At 43.7% G+C, this 17645-nt stretch overlaps 1 protein-coding gene across 4 annotated transcripts in view; it reads left to right on the top strand.

Moving 5' to 3' along the window:
* Positions 1-14557, top strand: part of CHST15 (carbohydrate sulfotransferase 15) — a 79969-nt gene extending 65412 nt beyond the window's left edge. For all 4 annotated transcript variants that reach the window (XM_089668991.1, XM_089669000.1, XM_089669008.1 and 1 more), the window contains 2 exons: positions 6185-6332; positions 13966-14557. In XM_089668991.1, coding sequence (XP_089525117.1) covers positions 6185-6332; positions 13966-14153 — 336 coding nt within the window. In that variant the 3' untranslated portion in view covers positions 14154-14557. The remainder of the gene's footprint in view (positions 1-6184; positions 6333-13965) is intronic.
* The last annotated feature ends 3088 nt before the right edge of the window (positions 14558-17645 follow it).

Raw genomic sequence — 17645 nt, 5'->3', positions numbered from 1 at the left:
ATGTACAGAATAGATTTCAATACCTACATAGACATTGTGGGGCAGATTTACTAAAACTGGTACAGCTGTGCATAGTAACCAATCAGCTTCTAGGTTTTATTGTCAACGCTTAACCACATGAGCTCTGGAAGGTTTTATCCCCTTCATGACCTGGGCATTGTTTCCTAATTCTCACTACTATACTTTAACTGGCAATTGCGCGGGCATGCAACGCTGTACCCAAATTAAATTTATCTTTTTTTTCACACAAATAAAGCTTTTCTTTGGTGGTATTTGATCACCACTGGGTTTTATTTTTTGCAATATAAATGAAAAAATACCAAAAATTAAAAAAACAAACTATTTTTTACTTTCTGCTATAAAACATATCCAATAGAAATAAATAAAAATGTATTTATAATTTTCAGCCAAAATGTATTCTGCTACATGACTTTGGTAAAAAAAAAATCCCAATAAGTGTATATTGGTTGCTTTTTTATACTACTAATAGCGGTGATCAGTGACTTATAATGGGATTGCAATAGTACGGAAGGCAATCTGACAGTAACTGTTGCTGAGGGGAACTGACAAACTGCAACTGACATCTCTAGTGACATTAATACAGTGATCAGTGATAATACTATACACTGTCACTGTACTAATGACACTGGCTGGGAAAGGGTTGACATCTAGGGCAATCAAGGGGTTAAATGTGTGCCTAACAAGGGTAATGTGCGTATTATGTGCTACTTTTACTAATAGATTTCTTTGTTTCTCATCCCTGCATTTGCAGGGATGAGAAACAGAGAGATTGATCCCTCTGTACAGAGCCCTGTGTTGAATCCATGAATCATTGGCCAGGACCTGCTGACAGGAGGGCAGGGGCGCACGTGAGAAACCCGGAAACAGGCAGCGACATACCAGTACATAGTTTTGTCTGCGTGGGCCTCCGGTCCAGAAGTAGTTAATTGAACAAGCTGAAGTCAGAAGCTGATTGGTTACTATGCACATCTGCACCAGATTCTGTGTGCAGCAGTTTTAGTAAATCTCCTCTTGTCTGTGCAAAAATAAAACCATTAAAGGTAAAGCAATACTTGCATACTGGAGTTTCTTCAAGGGTGTGCAAAGGTTACATTCTTTTCAACAGGTAAAAAAATACATATTATTATATATTTTTTAGAGTTCTGTCCCCTATGGGACAATGTACATGCAGTACTTTGTCCCATGTTGCTACGTGCTTTCCAGCCATAGTTATGAGGTCCAAACTGCCCTCCTCCCCTCCTGCTACAGCTGATCCGACAACAGCTTTGAAGGAGACAGCTGATTCATGAGTGCAGCTTATCTCGGCTATGAGCACTTTCCACAGACAAGCATTGGCAAGAGGAATGCAAAGCCTGACATGTTCCCCCTCCCTGTGCATTCCCCTTGCCGCTGTTTGTCTACTCCCACAGTAGCCTTCAGGACTCCTTAGTTTTCTCTGCTGTCATGTATGTAAGTTCATATCACATCTGAAGATGTTCTTATAAGCTGGCATTGTTTCTAGCTCCTGGGCCGGAGTACTTGGTGTTCTATAGCAAGGTCCTTGGGACATGGGAGATGTCACATTCCTCCAAATTAGATGTTGTTACCTTAAATGACCAGAAAGACAGAGAAACAGTGATATGTAGATCTAATCCTGTGTTGGTATTCACTGGTATTCTGTGTGCTTCAGAAAAGGGAGCTTCAGGGTTCCAAACATCAGAGGATCCAATACGTGTTCCACATTTGATCAAATAATGGGCATCTGACATTAGAGATGTGCACACCGAAAAAATTAGTTTTGTTTCGTATTCATTTAAGTCCATCAATCATTTCATTTTGTAATATTCGTTATGTTAAAATGATTCGTTTTTGGAATTAATTTCATATATTCAGATTTGTTTCATATATTTGTATTTTTGGAAGTCATCCCTGCTACTCCAACCCACAAAGAGAGATGTAAGGAGCTGATTGCACAATATCAACTGGAGTCATGTGCATCCGAAAGAACGAATGGAACAAATTTATTTTTGAATTCATTTGTTAAGTTATGATTCTGAGGTTCTGTTGGATCCACCTCCATCCAGCCCAAACACAATTTGTAGGAATCATAATCTTATTTCACTTTTATACCTGTATTTGTTGCAATATGTTTTAATCTCATATGTAGTGCATTTTTTTTATCATCTTGAAAAATGTTAATTCAAAATAAGAATTAAATGGATCCGAATCAGTTTGGATCATTCGTTATGTTACATTATGTTGGATGCTTCAAACATTAACAAAAGGCCCAAACAATTGCATCATGCCATCCGAATGAAACAAATGAATACAAATGAATTTGTTTTGTTATTTATATTGGATTCATTGAAATTTGTTACTATTGTGATTTGGAGATTCGACTACATCCATATCTCCAAAGAATGAAAGTTTTGTCTGAATTTCAATTTGTAACAAAACAAATCGCAGGTGTCTATCTGACATAAACCTTAAATTTCTTTTTATAAGGGTAAGGGCACTGATAGTGTATGTATCCTTGTACATGCAGCAGAATCTCTACCGACCACAGATCCTCAACGTTTCACTGCTGTGGAGAAAGTTTGGGCCTTTCATGCACAGTGCTCACTTGCTGGTTCAGAAGACTTTGGATCTCTGGAGGGGAGCATAGGCTATTACAAATATGCTTAGCACAGTCAGAGGAGCCCTGCGAGGATAAGTGCACTTAACGTTTAAAATTTAATGGCAGAGAGAAAAAAATCATAGCATACATTTCAACCTCTTCACACTAAAATGGAATTCCAGACAACTTTGTTTGCTCTAAATGTAATGGTGAATTATTATAACCTATGACTGTTATTTTTTATTGCTTTTTTTTATGTCCTGTTAGGCTCACCGTACATGTTACAATCTGACCATACAATCTCTGTAAATCAACTTTAGATCTAGATAACCACTCAATTTACTGATATTCTGTAGTCTCTACACACCTTCCTAAGCTGTCTCCAGCCAATAGGAAATATTTAAATGCCCCCCTTACTTTAGATTATCTGGCTCATGCGGTAGCAGAGGCTCCTGCTGGCAAGGCTCCTGGCACAGATGGGCTTACATCTGAGATATGTAAAACATATGGGGAACAGGGGCATATCTACCACGAGGCAAACAAGGTGTTTGGCAATTTTTAGGGGGGCAGTACCGCCCCCCAGAAGAAGGGTCCTGGTGAGCAGTGGCAGACAGAGCCATGCAGGGCCGCCATCAGAGGGGTACCACTGGTACTCCTGTAGGTTGCCCGGACAGCATGAGGATCGGTGTGGTGGGGGAGGGCAGTTGCAGAAAGATGCACTGTGTATCTCTCCCTCCAGCAGCTGAAAGCCGGTTTGAGGTTTCTCCCCCTCTCCTTTCTGCTGTTTTTCTGCTGCTGGAGGGAGAGACAGACCTGGCCGGATGGAGGAGGTGACCTGGTGTTCCTGAGTGGCCGCTCTCCTCTTAGCTCCTTTCCCCACCCGCACTCAGAGCCAGGACCAGGGAAGCACCTGGAGCAGGGAGAGCAGTGGCGGAGAGGAAAGATCCCGGAGGAGGTGAGCTGTTTTGTGTTCTCTGGGCTCTCCCTCCTGTCGTCCATCTGGCACATGATACACGATCACTGACAGATCATATGTTACTGCACACACACAGTATGATTATCACCCCCTGCCCACATTTCCTGCAGCCCAGAGATTAGCAGACCTTGGGGGGTGATCATAGTGTGTGTGTGTGTAGAGAGGGAGGAGAGAGAGAGAGAGGGAGGAGAGAGAGAGAGAATCATATATACATACACACACTTATTGAACTCTCTTGCTCTCTGATTGGGGGGGGGGCGCAAAATTTTTGTGTTGCCTAGGGCAGCCCAAAATTTAAATACATCACTGATGGAGAAGTGTTGCTTCAGTTTTTAACCAAGCCTTTGAGTCCTTTACACTCCCTACATCAATAAATGATGCTAGTATTGTAGTTCTCCCTAAACCTGGTAAAGATGTGCTATATCCAGAATCTTACTTTAAAACTCTTTACTTAACTCTGACATTAAGATCCTAGCAAAAGTTTTAGCACTTAGATCGACTAAAGTAATGCAACACCTAGTACACCTTGATCAATCTGAACCATTGGACCACTGAAGTGCCGGCGGCGTGGCTGTAGCCTCTGACGCGTTTCGTGCAATGACACGTACTCATAGGGGGTCTGCATACCTACTCCTACCATACGATTATTGTATATTGCCCACAAAATGATAGCTATGAAGTGGCTATCCCACAGTCCTCCTACATTTGAGAACTGGTGAATTGAAGTGAATAATACCCTACTAATTAAAAAACAGAAGTATAAAAAAACAAGATACTTTAGTCGGGGTACATTCCACCTTGTACTGCAGCGCATAAATACACCACATAACAATACAGTTCCAATCATACAATAAATACATTCACTCAGCGGTATAATGCCTAACGTGGTGTGCGGGACAAAAAGTTCCCCAAACCATCATGTCATGCATGACACTGCTTACCTCAAGTCTGTTTGTGGCCCCCTAAGGTTCCACCAGAGTAACCTGGCAGCGTGATGTGCAGTGCCTGGGTTAAACCCCTGTCCCATGCAAAACATTATTGAAAAAAACAGTTCAAACAAGTACCGGGTGTGTTGGGGGGTAGAAAGGAGGGCAGAGGGAGGGGAGACAAAGTTCACAGGCCCGAAGCTTTATTGAAAGGACAAAGACATGCAATAACTAACTAATTAAAAAACAGATATATCAATACAGGGGTACTCCAAAAAAATGTTCCAAATTATGGGAACCGTTTCTTACGATACTGGGACTTGCCCCTCTCTCCCTGGTTTCATTACGGTTGCTACAATGTTGATCTCCAATAGCTGAGGTGGTATCATGGAAGTAGACAGGTTTCACATTTCCTTGGCCTGAGTTACACAACCTACTAAATAGCGGTGAGCAGGGGCGGACTGACAACTCATGGGGCCCCCTGGCAATAGGGGATCATGGGGCCCCTGTGTCCTTGCCCAAACTCAAAAAAGCCTATGAAAAAGGTACATAGGCATCTCATGGGGCCCCCTACTGACCCGGGCCCTTTGGGCAGTGCCCGAGTTTCGAAATGGTCAGTCCACCCCTGGCGGTGAGAGCTAAAGGTTTAGGTGCACATGGGTATTTATCTACAGGCTTTTGGGTGTATACAGACACTTGTTGGTCATTGGTTCTATTTTGGTTGTTTGACTGTTATATACAGAGCAGTATTGTACTTTGATAAAAGCCTTATATGTACATCTTGTTGTTGGAACAGAGAGAGACCTTCTTACTATGTCTGCTTCATGTGTTTCATTGTGATACTCTGCTGTGTACACCTAACATATTTTTATTAGAAGGCTTATTCAAGTATGTACATTTATATTTTGTATCACAAAAAAACTTTCCAAATAAAAATCATTTTGGTAAAAAAAACCTTTAGATCTACCAAAACCAATAATATGAGGATCTACCTAATCTATCCAATCAATTTGTATCCAATCAGACACACCTTTGCACTACATAGTTGTTGGTAGATCTAAAGGAGATTGTACAATCAGATTGTAACGTGTGTGGTGAGTGTAAAGTGGAACTTTACTCTCTCAACCAACAGTGACTATTTTGAACCCTTATGCTGCTGGCATTAGTTAATGGATAGGATTATACTATGTACTTATTTTAAACCTTTTTTTAAAAACATTTCTTCAGGTACTTCCTGGTTTCCAGGCCTAAGAAAATGATGCCATACATCCCAGGAGTCTTCGGGATGGGAGGAGGGTTTTTCTCAGCTAAGCACACCCTCTTGCCTGCATGCCTGAGCTAAGGGCAGATGGGTTCCAGGAAGTAAATGCTACATGAATCATCTGCCCTTACTCAAGTTGGCCATTGCCAGAAATGCTAGGGGGGTATTTTTTAAAGTGATTTCCCAGTAAAGTAAAACATGGAGACAAGGATGGATGGGGGGGTGTTGCTCTGAATATTGAAAAAGTAATTAAATAGCTTTTTTGTGGTGCTCAGCTTTAAGGGAGATGCATGACTGCTTTGGTACCTGTGACCACCCTCATTAGAATGGGTAGAAAGCTTAATAAAGTCCACTTTAATGCATTTAAATATTGTAATGTATCGTCTTGTATCGTGTTTGTCCAGGTGCGGCTCCATGTTGGTCTGTATGCAATATATCTGTGGGACTGGCTGTCCGTCTTTAACCTTGATCAGTTTCTCATACTCCGGCTGGAAGATCACGCAGCCAACACCACGCAGAGCATGAGGCTTGTGTACCAGTTCCTTGGTCTTGGTAGGTACAGAGATCCGTTTAGAAAACCTGCAGTCTGCTTTCTTGTAATTCTTAGAAAGAGTTCTGGCTATTTAGAGCAGAGCAGGGTGTGAAGATGATACCTTGGAGCTGATACATGACATTTGGCATCATATTTTATTTTCCCTGCATCATATACATATTTTCCTAGTAAATGTTTACATACATTTTTTTCTTCTAAGTATATGCTTTTTTAGGTAAAGAATGTTTTTAGTTTCAATGATCGATTGATGCCAAAAAATAGTGAGCAACTGAGCATGTGCAGAACAGGATGCGACAGTGTATAGTGGGTTTTAAACAGTATAGACCAGTGGTTCTCAACCTTCCTAATGCCGCGACCCTTTAATACAGTTCCTCATGTTGCGGTGACCCCCGACCATAAAATTATTTTTGTTGCTACTTCATAACTGTAATTTTGCAGTGGGAGGAGTAGTGCCACATCATTGGTATCAGTGGGAGGAATAGTGCCACATCGTTGATGTCAGTGGGAGGAATAGTGCCCCATCATTGGTATCAGTGGGAAGAATAGTGCCCCATCATTGGTGTCAGTGTGGGAGGAATAGTGCCCCATCATTGATATCAGTGTGTTGGGGGGGGGGGGGAATAGTGCCCCATCATTGGTGTCAGTGGGGGGAGGAATAGTGCCCCATCGGTGTCAGTGGGGGGAGGAATAGTGCCCCATCGTTGGTGTCAGTGGGGGGAGGAATAGTGTCCCATCATTGGTGTCAGTGGGGGGAAATAGTGCCCCATCGTTGGTGTCAGTGAGGGGGAAATAGTGCCCCATCATTGGTGTCCGTGGGAGGAATAGTGCCCCATCATTGGTATTAGTGACACCAATGATGGGGCTCTATTCCTCCCACTGACACCAATGATACTTACCTTGCTGACCTCTGCTCCAACCTGGGCTCGCTCCCTCCCTCTCCCATCTACAGCCAGCATACCTGGCTGCAGCAGCACCATCTGCACGGTACAGACACTTACCGGTCAGCTGTCTTCCTTCTCCGGCCGCTCTCCTCTTCACTCGCTCCGGCAACTCCCTCACTCGATCTTCTTTGATCTTTGCGCTGCCGCTCGGCTCCTCCTCTCCAAGCTCCACCTCCTCGCCGATGATTGGCCGCCTTTGTGCCTCTCCTGAGCTACAGTTCCGGCAGGCAATCACCAGCGAGGAGGCGGAGCTGTTGAGTGATCCCAGGGGTGTGGCCAGATGACAGGGGCGGCATGTCATCCACACATTGCCTGGAAATGGATAGAGGAGCGGTGTCTCGGTTCCTAAGACCATCGGAAATATGTGTTTTCCGATGCTCCTAGGCGACCCCTGTGAAATGGTTGTTCGACCCCCAGGTTGAGAACCGCTGGTATAGACACTTATTTTTAATGTTTTACATAGCTATACTGTACCTGCAAAAGGGGCCAGCCGGAAGTGATCTAGCTGCAGGACTTCATTTTCTGACTAAATTCTTCAGTAAGACACTGATGTTGAATTCAACAAAATTTTACTTGAGCTAAATGCAGTACAGAGGAGGTTTTTCCAGTCATTTGAGGAGTAAGAAGACCATGACTTTCCTAAGCCCTGTCTCCATGACCTACTAACACTGACTGAGGAAACATTGATGAGTACAGGGAGGAATTAACTAGGACCAAGCTAACTAGCACTAAACAGGAGGGAGAGATAAGATGGAGATACCAAATCACATAAATGAACAAGTTTACAGTAGCTCAAAATGATAAACAGATCAGCATACTGCAGAACAATCGTAATCTGATGCAGTTCAATACAACACAGAAAAAGTACATACAAGTGGGACAAAACAGAAAACATCTTTTCAATTTTCATCAGGGACATTCTCTATTTCAGAGATGTGGATACTATGTATTCTATGCAGCTGAAAACCTGTGCATTGGGGGATCAGCTGTTGGTTTGCCAGGCAATGTCCCATTAATATAGCTGCTGTCATTACCACCAATTATTGTGTAACAGTGTGAGAGCTTGTTAATATGGGAAACAATTATACCATTATAAACCAGCAAGAGGGAACATCAATTACTCGAGCAGCACTCAATCTATCAAGAAATCACACCGCCTCCACCCACTTGTGAAGAAAATGTGCAAATAAATAGGCAATGAAAATGTCCTTCATTAATAGGCCATAAACTTTAGCTTCTGGATCCCTTGAGAGGTTCACACCACCATTGTGCTTTAGGTGAAACACACTTCCCTCTTGCCATCGCTCTCACCGCTAATTATTGCCTCTCATTACTGGTCGGCTCAATGCACTCAAACACTTTATGGTAGCAGAGGATCCAGCACTGGTCAGCAGTCCCCGTTAAACTGGTCTTCAATTCCACTGGAAACTCAAGCACAGAGGACACAAAACGCTCCTCACAGTGGGATCCAGCATTAACAAATTCATTAAAAAGCTAAAAATACACTCACAGCGATGAAACAGCTTATAGCTCATCAAATTCAGAGTTACGTTCCGGCCAAAGTAACAGTGACATACTGCGCCTGACCACATCACCAGGATTCGTGTCACATTCAGTCATTGCTCTGATGTCACTTCAGGGCCGGATCTAGCCTATTAGATCTGGGGGTGCAAGAAAAAAGTCAGGGGGCATAATGACAACACTGTGTGTGAGTCACTGACAGACTGTTATACAGTGTCACGACCTTGTATGTGTTAGGCTGTCATTAGATTAGGGTGATTAAACAGAACCTGTGCCTCCTTATATCAGATGTCCTCATCAGAGTGCCCCCTTATATCAGGGTCCTCATCAGAGTGCCCCCTTATATCAGCGTCCCCATCAGAGTGCCCCCTTATGTCAGGTTCCCCATCAGAGTGCCCCCTTATATCAGGGTCCCCATCAGAGTGCCCCCTTATATCAGGGTCCCCATCAGAGTGCCCCCTTATATCAGGGTCCTCATCAGAGTGCCCCCTTATATCAGGTTCTCCATCACAGTGCCCCCTTATATCAGGGTCCCCATCAGAGTGCCCCCTTATATCAGGTTCCCCATCAGAGTGCCCCCTTATATCAGGGTCCCCATCAGAGTGCCCCCTTACATCAGGGTCCCCATCAGAGTCCCCCCTTACATCAGGGTCCTCATCAAAGTGCCCCCTTACATCAGGGTCCTCATCAGAATGCCTCATTACATCAGGGTCACCATCAGAGTGCCTCCTTACATCAGGGTCCTCATCAGAGTCCCCCCTTACATCAGGGTCCCCATCAGAGTGCCTCCTTACATCAGGGTCCTCATCAGAGTGCCTCCTTACATCAGGGTCCTCATCAGAGTGCCTGCTTACATCAGGGTCCTCATCAGAGTCCCCCCTTACATCAGGGTTCCCATCAGAATGCCTCCTTACATCAGGGTCCCCATCAGAGTGCCTGCTTACATCAGGGCCCCCTTCAGGATGCCTCCTTACATCAGGGTCCTCATCTGAGTCCCCCCTTACATCAGGGCCCCCTTCAGAATGCCTCCTTACATCAGGGTCCCCATCAGAGTGCCTCCTTACATCAGGGTCCTCATCAGAGTGCCTCCTTACATCAGGTTCCCCATCAGAGTACCTCCTTACATCAGGGTCCTCATCAGAGTGCCTCCTTACTTCAGAGTCTCCAACAGAGTTCCCCTTTACATCAGTTGTCGCCATCTGAGTGCCCCTTACACTTGATCAGTTATCTCCATCATAGTGCCCCCTTACATCAGGTGTCCCTATCACAGTGCCCCTTTACATGGACTGTCCCCATCAATATTGACCCACCTGGGTGGGCATGACTAAAATCTGGGGGGGGGGGGCACAGCCCACCCCAGCACCCCCCTAGACCCAGCCCTGCATCACTTACTATTGCCATATAATCACACACTGATGTTTCGTCCTTCTGACTTCCAAGGTTCACACCATGGAAACACAGTCCGGATGTGTTCCAGAGATATTTCTGCATGTGCATTTTCCCCCCTCCTTTTTTTCCTCACCTTGATAAAGACATATGTATTCCGGTGCATTTTTGATGCGTTTTACTGCATTCCAGTACAGTTCAGTTCAGAAAAAATTCAGCATGTTCTACTTTTTTTTTCCGGAACTGGAATTCACTGGAAATGACAGCATTGGTGTGACCTATGCCATTGGAAACCATATAACTTACTATCCATGCATTTGGACTGCACGTGGTGTGAATGGCCCCAAATGACTGAAAATGATTTGACCAGCACAGGAAATAGCCTAATAACATCTGTTTTTTGCCCCATACTCACAGAATGAATTGACAAGAACTTTCTCCGGATGGATTGCTATGCGGTTATTTTTGATAAATGCTGACATTACTGTTTGCTTTTTAAATCTAAAGACAATCTTGTTGCCCCTAACAACCAATTCCCCATTGCAATTATCTAGGTGCAACCTGAGAACTATAAGGAAGGATCTGGTTGCTATGGAAATAGGAAGACTGTGGAAGACAGTTTACATATTTGATTCCAAATGACCTGTACTACATATAGACTGAAAGGTATTGATGATCTGTCCAGATGGAAATCTACTGAGGAGTTCATTATTAGCGCCATGCGGTGAGCCTGTGTTATCTTCATCGGACTGACTTCCTTCTTCATTGCTATAGCAACAGCTAATGAAAACCCAGCAATGGAGGAATCCTTTCCATCAGACAGGCATTCGGGGTTTAGATGTTAGCTGATGTTATTTTCTTTTTACCAAAATCACTAATCCAGCGCAAAGTGTAACACAGTAAAAAAAAGTGAAATAATTTAATTAAATAATGAAAATAGGAGTGAGGAGGTAAGAGAAAAATCCCGAACAATGGCACGCCAGACTAGATCCTCTTTATTAATAGGCGGTACAGCATACAGTGGGGGGAAAGAGCAGGGCTGACGCGTTTTGTGAAAATATTGTACTACTAAATACTGTGCAGTAAAAGACATAAAAAAAGTGCACTTCATAAGATATATGATATAAAAAAAGTGCAATAGATGAATTCAGTGAAATGCATAAAAAAAAGTCAGAATAAATAGAAGTTCAGATGAATAAAAGAATCCCAACAGGTGACCAATCTCCAGAGTGAGCAAATGGAAGCTGTGCCATAGGAGAAAAGGTGCCAACAGATCACTCCAATCAAAGGGTTGCCAGGCACCTTACCGTGAGTTCAGATCCTACAAAGAGATCATCATTCGCCTTGCTGCCCCGCAGCTCCAGCCACAAATTTAAGTTAATGCTCCTCCGCCGTATAAGCGGGTTGCACCCCACAAAAGCATTTAGGACAAAGAGGGCGATGCCGTAGTGCAGTAACCTTTTAAAGCCGCTTCTTTTAAATAAAAATAAAAGCACTTACAAGATGCTGTAGAATGTTGATATAGCAGTAAAACACGCTGCTAGGTCCTCGGCTGCCGTGCATGATGACGTCACGTGCTGCGCCCCATCTAACGCATAACCATCAGTCCCTCCCCTCATGCCAGGGTACTAGGTGTAATCCTAGACTCCCATCTGTCCTTTCAGCCCCAAATCCAATCACTGTCCAAATCTTGTAGACTTCACCTCCGCAACATCTCAAAGATACACCCATTCTTAACCTCGGAAACCACTAAGCAACTTATTCACTACCTTGTTATCTCTCGCCTTGACTATTGGAACTCCCTCCTCATTGGCCTACCTCATCGCAGGCTATCCCCTCTTCAGTCTATCATGAATGCTGCTGCCAGACTCATCCACCTTACTAACCGTTCCGTATCTGCCACCCATGTCTGCCAATCCCTACACTGGCTTCCCATTGCCCAACTGATACAATTCAAAAATCATTAATAATAACATATAAAGCCATTTATAACTCTGCCCCAAATTACATCACCGATCTTGTCTCCAAATATCACCCAAACTGTACTCTCTGCTCCTTGCATGACCTCCTGCTCTCTAGCTCCCTTGTCTCCTCCTCCCATGCTTGTCTCCAGGACTTCTCCAGAGCTTCCCCCATCCTCTGGAACTTTCTACCCCAATCTATCAGACTATCGCCTACTCTGCTCACTTTTAGGCGATCTCTGAAAACCTATCTCTTCAGGGAAGCCCATCCTGCCTTCAGCTAATTATGGAATCTTCTATTCCTCCTACCAGTCCATCCCACACAGTTATTACCTTTTGTACCACCAGCCCCTCCCTCTTAGATTGTAAGCTCCAAGGAGCAGGGCCCTCCTAACCCTCTTGTATTGAACTGTATTGTTGCTGTATTGTCTCCTGTTATATTGCAAAGAGCTGAGCAAACTGTTGGCGCTATATAAATCCTATATAATAATAATAATAATAACCATAACCAGTGTCCTCGGGGGTTAGAGGCAAAGCGCGAGACATCAAAGAACACAGTCTAGAGGGAGATACTGTGGATCTTAAAAAATAATCCTTTTTTGTCTATATGTCTACACCAACAGGTGTCGGCTCTCTAACAACCAGCGTCTTTTTTAAAACAAATTGTCATGTGACTCCAAAAATGCACTAAAAACCACTCCCTCGGTACGTTTTTGTTATGTTTTCATTGACTTAAACTGTTTTGTGCGTTTTTCAAAAGTGTACGAAAGATGCAGCATGCAGGACTTTTCAAAACACAGCTCAGCGATGTAAAAAGTTACATAGGATTTAAAGGGGAATGATAATGATGCATTTTTGCCAGTGTGTGTGTGTGTGTGTCAAACGTGCACCAGTGTGAAAGGGCCCGAGAAGATAATAGGCTTCATTTATGAGGCATGTCTGCTTTTCATGTTTGGGCGCCATTAATAGCATGCATTTTATTGAGCAATTTTGGGCTAGGGTGAATGCTGCCTAGACCGGCTTTAATCTGATTCAGCAAAATATGCAAAAAATGCATGTCTTGTGTCCAACTAGAAACATAAACTGCTTTGGAGACCCAGCGTCACCCATCTGCTCTTCCAGGTTTGTGTTGCTGTCTATGTTGTCACTCTGTTTTTTCATAGTGACCCTGGGATATGAATGTAATGGTGTCTCCATAACAGGAAGTGAAGGAAAATCTCCACAATGTAAAAAAAATGAATACATTTTGTAACCTTACTCAATCCAAATCTAAGATATGTGTAGATGTACCTGAAATTCATTGATGATACCTGCACATGCTGTACCATGTACTTGTATGAAAAAGTATCCTGTTCTCTGTGTATTGCTTCCTTTCTGTGAAATCCCTGGTGTTCCTGCCAGTCACTCTGGTTTCCTATTTAATACAGACCACACTAGGCATGACAGTGCAGTAAGGTCAGTTTTCTAGCTGTGCTGGGAAGTCAGCCTGCTCTCCTCCAATGATCAGGTTTCTGTTGACACCCCACTCCATTCACTGGGAAGGCTATTGTACTGCTGTTTCTCCTTTCCTACCTCTTATGCAGCTGAGAACAGAGGGTATGTGATCCCTGATAGAAAAAAGGAGAAAAAAAAATTATATTTTTTTTAATGTTTGCACAAATGTTTTGCCTTTCATTTCTATTTTAAGCTAAATGGGTTGTTTTACATGGTGAGCGTGTACAATCACTTTCACTATATCTGAACACATATATTAATTTTAATTCTTCTGGCTGATAGGATTTTTCTTAATATTCTTTCGTAATCTTCTTAATTTTTCTTTGCAGGACCTTTGAATAATGAACAGGAGGCTTCGATAAGCCAGAAACAAGCATCGAACAGCCGCCGCCCGGAGGACTGTAGCCTGGGACCCATGCTCCCCATTACCAGACAGCTTCTTATAGACTACTATAGACCCTATAACCAAAAATTAGCACAGCTGCTTTCAAACAGTGCTTTCCTCTGGGAGAGGTAGCAAGGGGAATGACAGGATCCCTTTATATTCTCATTTCTGCATGATCAGCTGCACTTAAGAGGTTGTTCTGACATCTAGTGGGCTTATATGGGAACTGCATGCTTTAGTGAAAAGCGATGCTTGACAGCCCTCCGGAGTTCAAACTGTGGAACTGCAGTGAAGAATACCAGTTACCAGATGTGGAAGGGTAACGGTAGTCTAGAAAACTGTATCACAGGATTCCTCTGGATGTCAGATAATACAGCTCAATATACCGACACAGGGACTGAACATGAAGGAAACAACTTTTTTGGAAAGAAAAAAAAAACTGTTTAACCTCACGGTGAGAGAAACCAGAGATTCCTAATTTAAAGAGAATTATTTTTTCATGCCTCAAAAATGATTAAATTAATATTTAAATGGAAGTTGTGTTTGTTTATGAAGGACTAGCATAGTCTGAAGCATAGACTGAATCTAGGCGAGTTGCGTGTGTATTGGTATTTACTTATCCTGAGTGCAGATGGATGTGCTTGTATTGAGAGGACCTTGAAAAATCAAGGTGTTCATATTCACTGGTTTGAAAATGGCCCATGGCATCTAATCCAATATAGCAAGGAAAGTGCTAGTTTTTTTTTTTTTTTTTAGAAAACTTGGATTAGACTTGGTATATCTACAGCTCTACTGCTGGTAAACAGGATGTGCAGAGATCTTATTTTGCCAGTCACATGGCAATATCATTTGAGGGAGATTGGGCAATGCCTGCCTTTCAATGATGGCATATTACTCTTTTCATGTCCATTTCAGGGGCTTTCAGAGTGATTCAGAAGAAAGTGTTGTATTAGTTTGGTGTGTACTGATCTCCTGGAGCCTACAGTTGTCATTTTATTTTCCCATAACAGATTTACAGGGGTTGGACAAAATTATGAAAACACCAGGTAAGATGATGAAATCATTACCTAATATGGTGTTGGACTGCCTTTGGTATCCAAGACGGCCTGAATTCACCTGGGAATTGACAGATATACACTCACTGACAACTTTATTAGGTACACCTGTTCAATTGCTTGGTAACACAAATTGCTAATCAGCCAATCACATGGCAGCAACTCAATGCATTTAGGCATCTAGATGTGGTGAGACGACTTGTTGAAGTTCAAACCGAGCATCAGAATGGGAAAGAAAGGGGATTTAAGTAACTTTGAACATGGCATGGTTGTTGGTGCCAGACGGGCTGGTCTGAGTGTTTCAAAAACTGCTGAGCTACTGGGATTTTCACGCACAACCATCTCTAGAGTTTACAGAGAATTGTCCAATTCTTCAGTGAGTGCCAATTGTGTGGACAAAAATGCCTTGCTGATGTGGAGTCAGAATTTGGCATAAGCAACATGAAAGTGCTGATCCACCCTGCCTTATATCAACAATTCAGGTTGTTGTTGGTGGTGTAATGATGTGGGGGATATTTTCTTGGCACTAGCAAAGTACCTAATAAAGTAAATACTCAAAAAAGTGCGCTGTCCCTTTACAATTTATTGAAACATATGCAAATCACCAAACACTAATGGAAGTGATGATATAAATTAACAGAAACATATAAATTATAACATTTTCAGTCTTTACAATCAACTCAAAAAGTTCATATGATCCACATGGAAAAGAAAGTGCTCAGTGCTGATAAGCTTCCACTTCTAAAAAGTGCTCCAGTGCTCAAAATGTGGTCCTCAGAGGAAAAGAGATGGCCTCTTATGGGATGGGAATGATCTCAGATGATAGGGATCAAACAGCGCTCAAAGCACACACTCAAGGAACAGAACTATCAATAGCATCCTCTTCAGTAGTGCTATCTCACCTGTAGAACTGCTCAATAGGCAGGCATACACTATATTGCCAGACACGAACATAAACTGTAATGGTATCCCAGTCTTAGTCCGAGGGGTTCAGTATTGAGTTGGCTCACCCTTTGCAGCTATAACAGCTTCAACTCTTCTGGGAAGGCTGTCCACAAGGTTTAGGAGTGTGTCTATGGGAATGACTACTGCAACTCCCTCCTCACCGGCCTACCCCAGTGCAAACTCTCCCCGCTTCAGACCATCCTGAACTCAGCTGCCAGACTCATCCACCTCACCAGCCGCTCCACCTCTGCCACCCCCCTCTGCCTCTCCCTCCACTGGCTCCCTATCGCCCAACGCATCAAATTCAAACTACTCACTCTGACCTACAAAGCCATTCACAACACTGCCCCTAACTACCTCACCGACCTGATTCCCAAGTACCACCCTACCCGTACCCTTCGCTCTTCACAGGACCTCCTTCTATCTTGCTCCCTGGTCTCCTCCTCACACGCACGTCTGCAAGACTTCTCCAGGTCCTCCCCCATCCTCTGGAACTCACTACCCCAATCCATCAGACTGTCACCTTCCCTCCTCACCTTCAGGCGCTCCCTGAAAACCCACCTCTTCAGGGAAGCCTACCCCACCCTCACCTAACTGCTGCTCTCCTTCATTCCTCCTACCACTCCATCCCCCACAGCCACTTCCTCCTGTACCACTACCCCCTCCCTCCCAGATTGTACGCTCGAAAGAGTAGGGCCCTCTTACCCCTCGTGTGCTGTTCGTAGCTGCTGTAATGTTTCATGTATTGTCCCCCCCTCTATTGTACAGCGCTGAGCAAACCCTTTGGCGCTATATAAACTCAATGTAATGTAATAATGTTTGACCATTCTTACAGAAGCACATTTGTGAGGTCAGGCACTGATGTCGGACGAGAAGGCCTGGCTCACAGTCTCCACTCTATATCATTCCAAAGGTGTTTTGTTGGGTTGAGGTCAGGACTCTGCGCAGGCCAGTCAAGTTCCTCCACCCCAAACTCATTCATCCATGTCTTTATGGACCTTGCTTTGTGCACTGGTGCGCAGTCATGTTGGAACAGAAAGGGGCCATCCCCAAACTGTTCCCAGAACGTTAGGAGCATGAAATTGTCCAAAATGTCTTGGTATGCTGACACCTTAAGAGTTCCCTTCACTGGAACTAAGGGGCTAAGCCCAACCCCTGAAAAACATCCCCACACCATAATCCCCCCTTCACCAAACTGCATCTGATGCTTTGCATTGCACTTGGTGATGTAAGGCTTGGATGCAGCTGCTCAGCCATGGAAATCATTCCGTGAAGCTTTCTATGCACTGTTGTGCTAATCTGCAGGCCACACGAAGCTTGGAGGTCTTTAGCTATTGCCTCTGCAGACAGTCGGCGACTTCTTCGCACTGTGCACTACAGCATGCGCTGACCCCGCTCTGTCATTGTACATGGCCTACCACTTCATGGCTGAGTTGCTTTTGTTCCCAGTTGCTTTGACTTTGTTATAGTACCACTAACAGTTGACCGTGGAATATTTAGTAGCAAGGAAATTTTACGGATGGACTTATTGCACAGGTGACAACCTATCACGGTACCACGCTTGAATTCACTGAGCTCCTGAGAGCGACCCATTCTTTCACAAATGTTTGTAGAAGCAGTCTGC

The sequence above is a fragment of the Staurois parvus genome, unplaced genomic scaffold, assembly GCF_062004578.1.
Source record: "Staurois parvus isolate SC_StPar_1 unplaced genomic scaffold, SC_StPar_1.0 ptg000009l, whole genome shotgun sequence".
In the NCBI taxonomy this organism is placed as follows: Eukaryota; Metazoa; Chordata; class Amphibia; order Anura; family Ranidae; genus Staurois; species Staurois parvus.
Note: the sequence above shows the minus strand (reverse complement) of the source record. Positions and strands in the feature narration are given on the sequence as shown.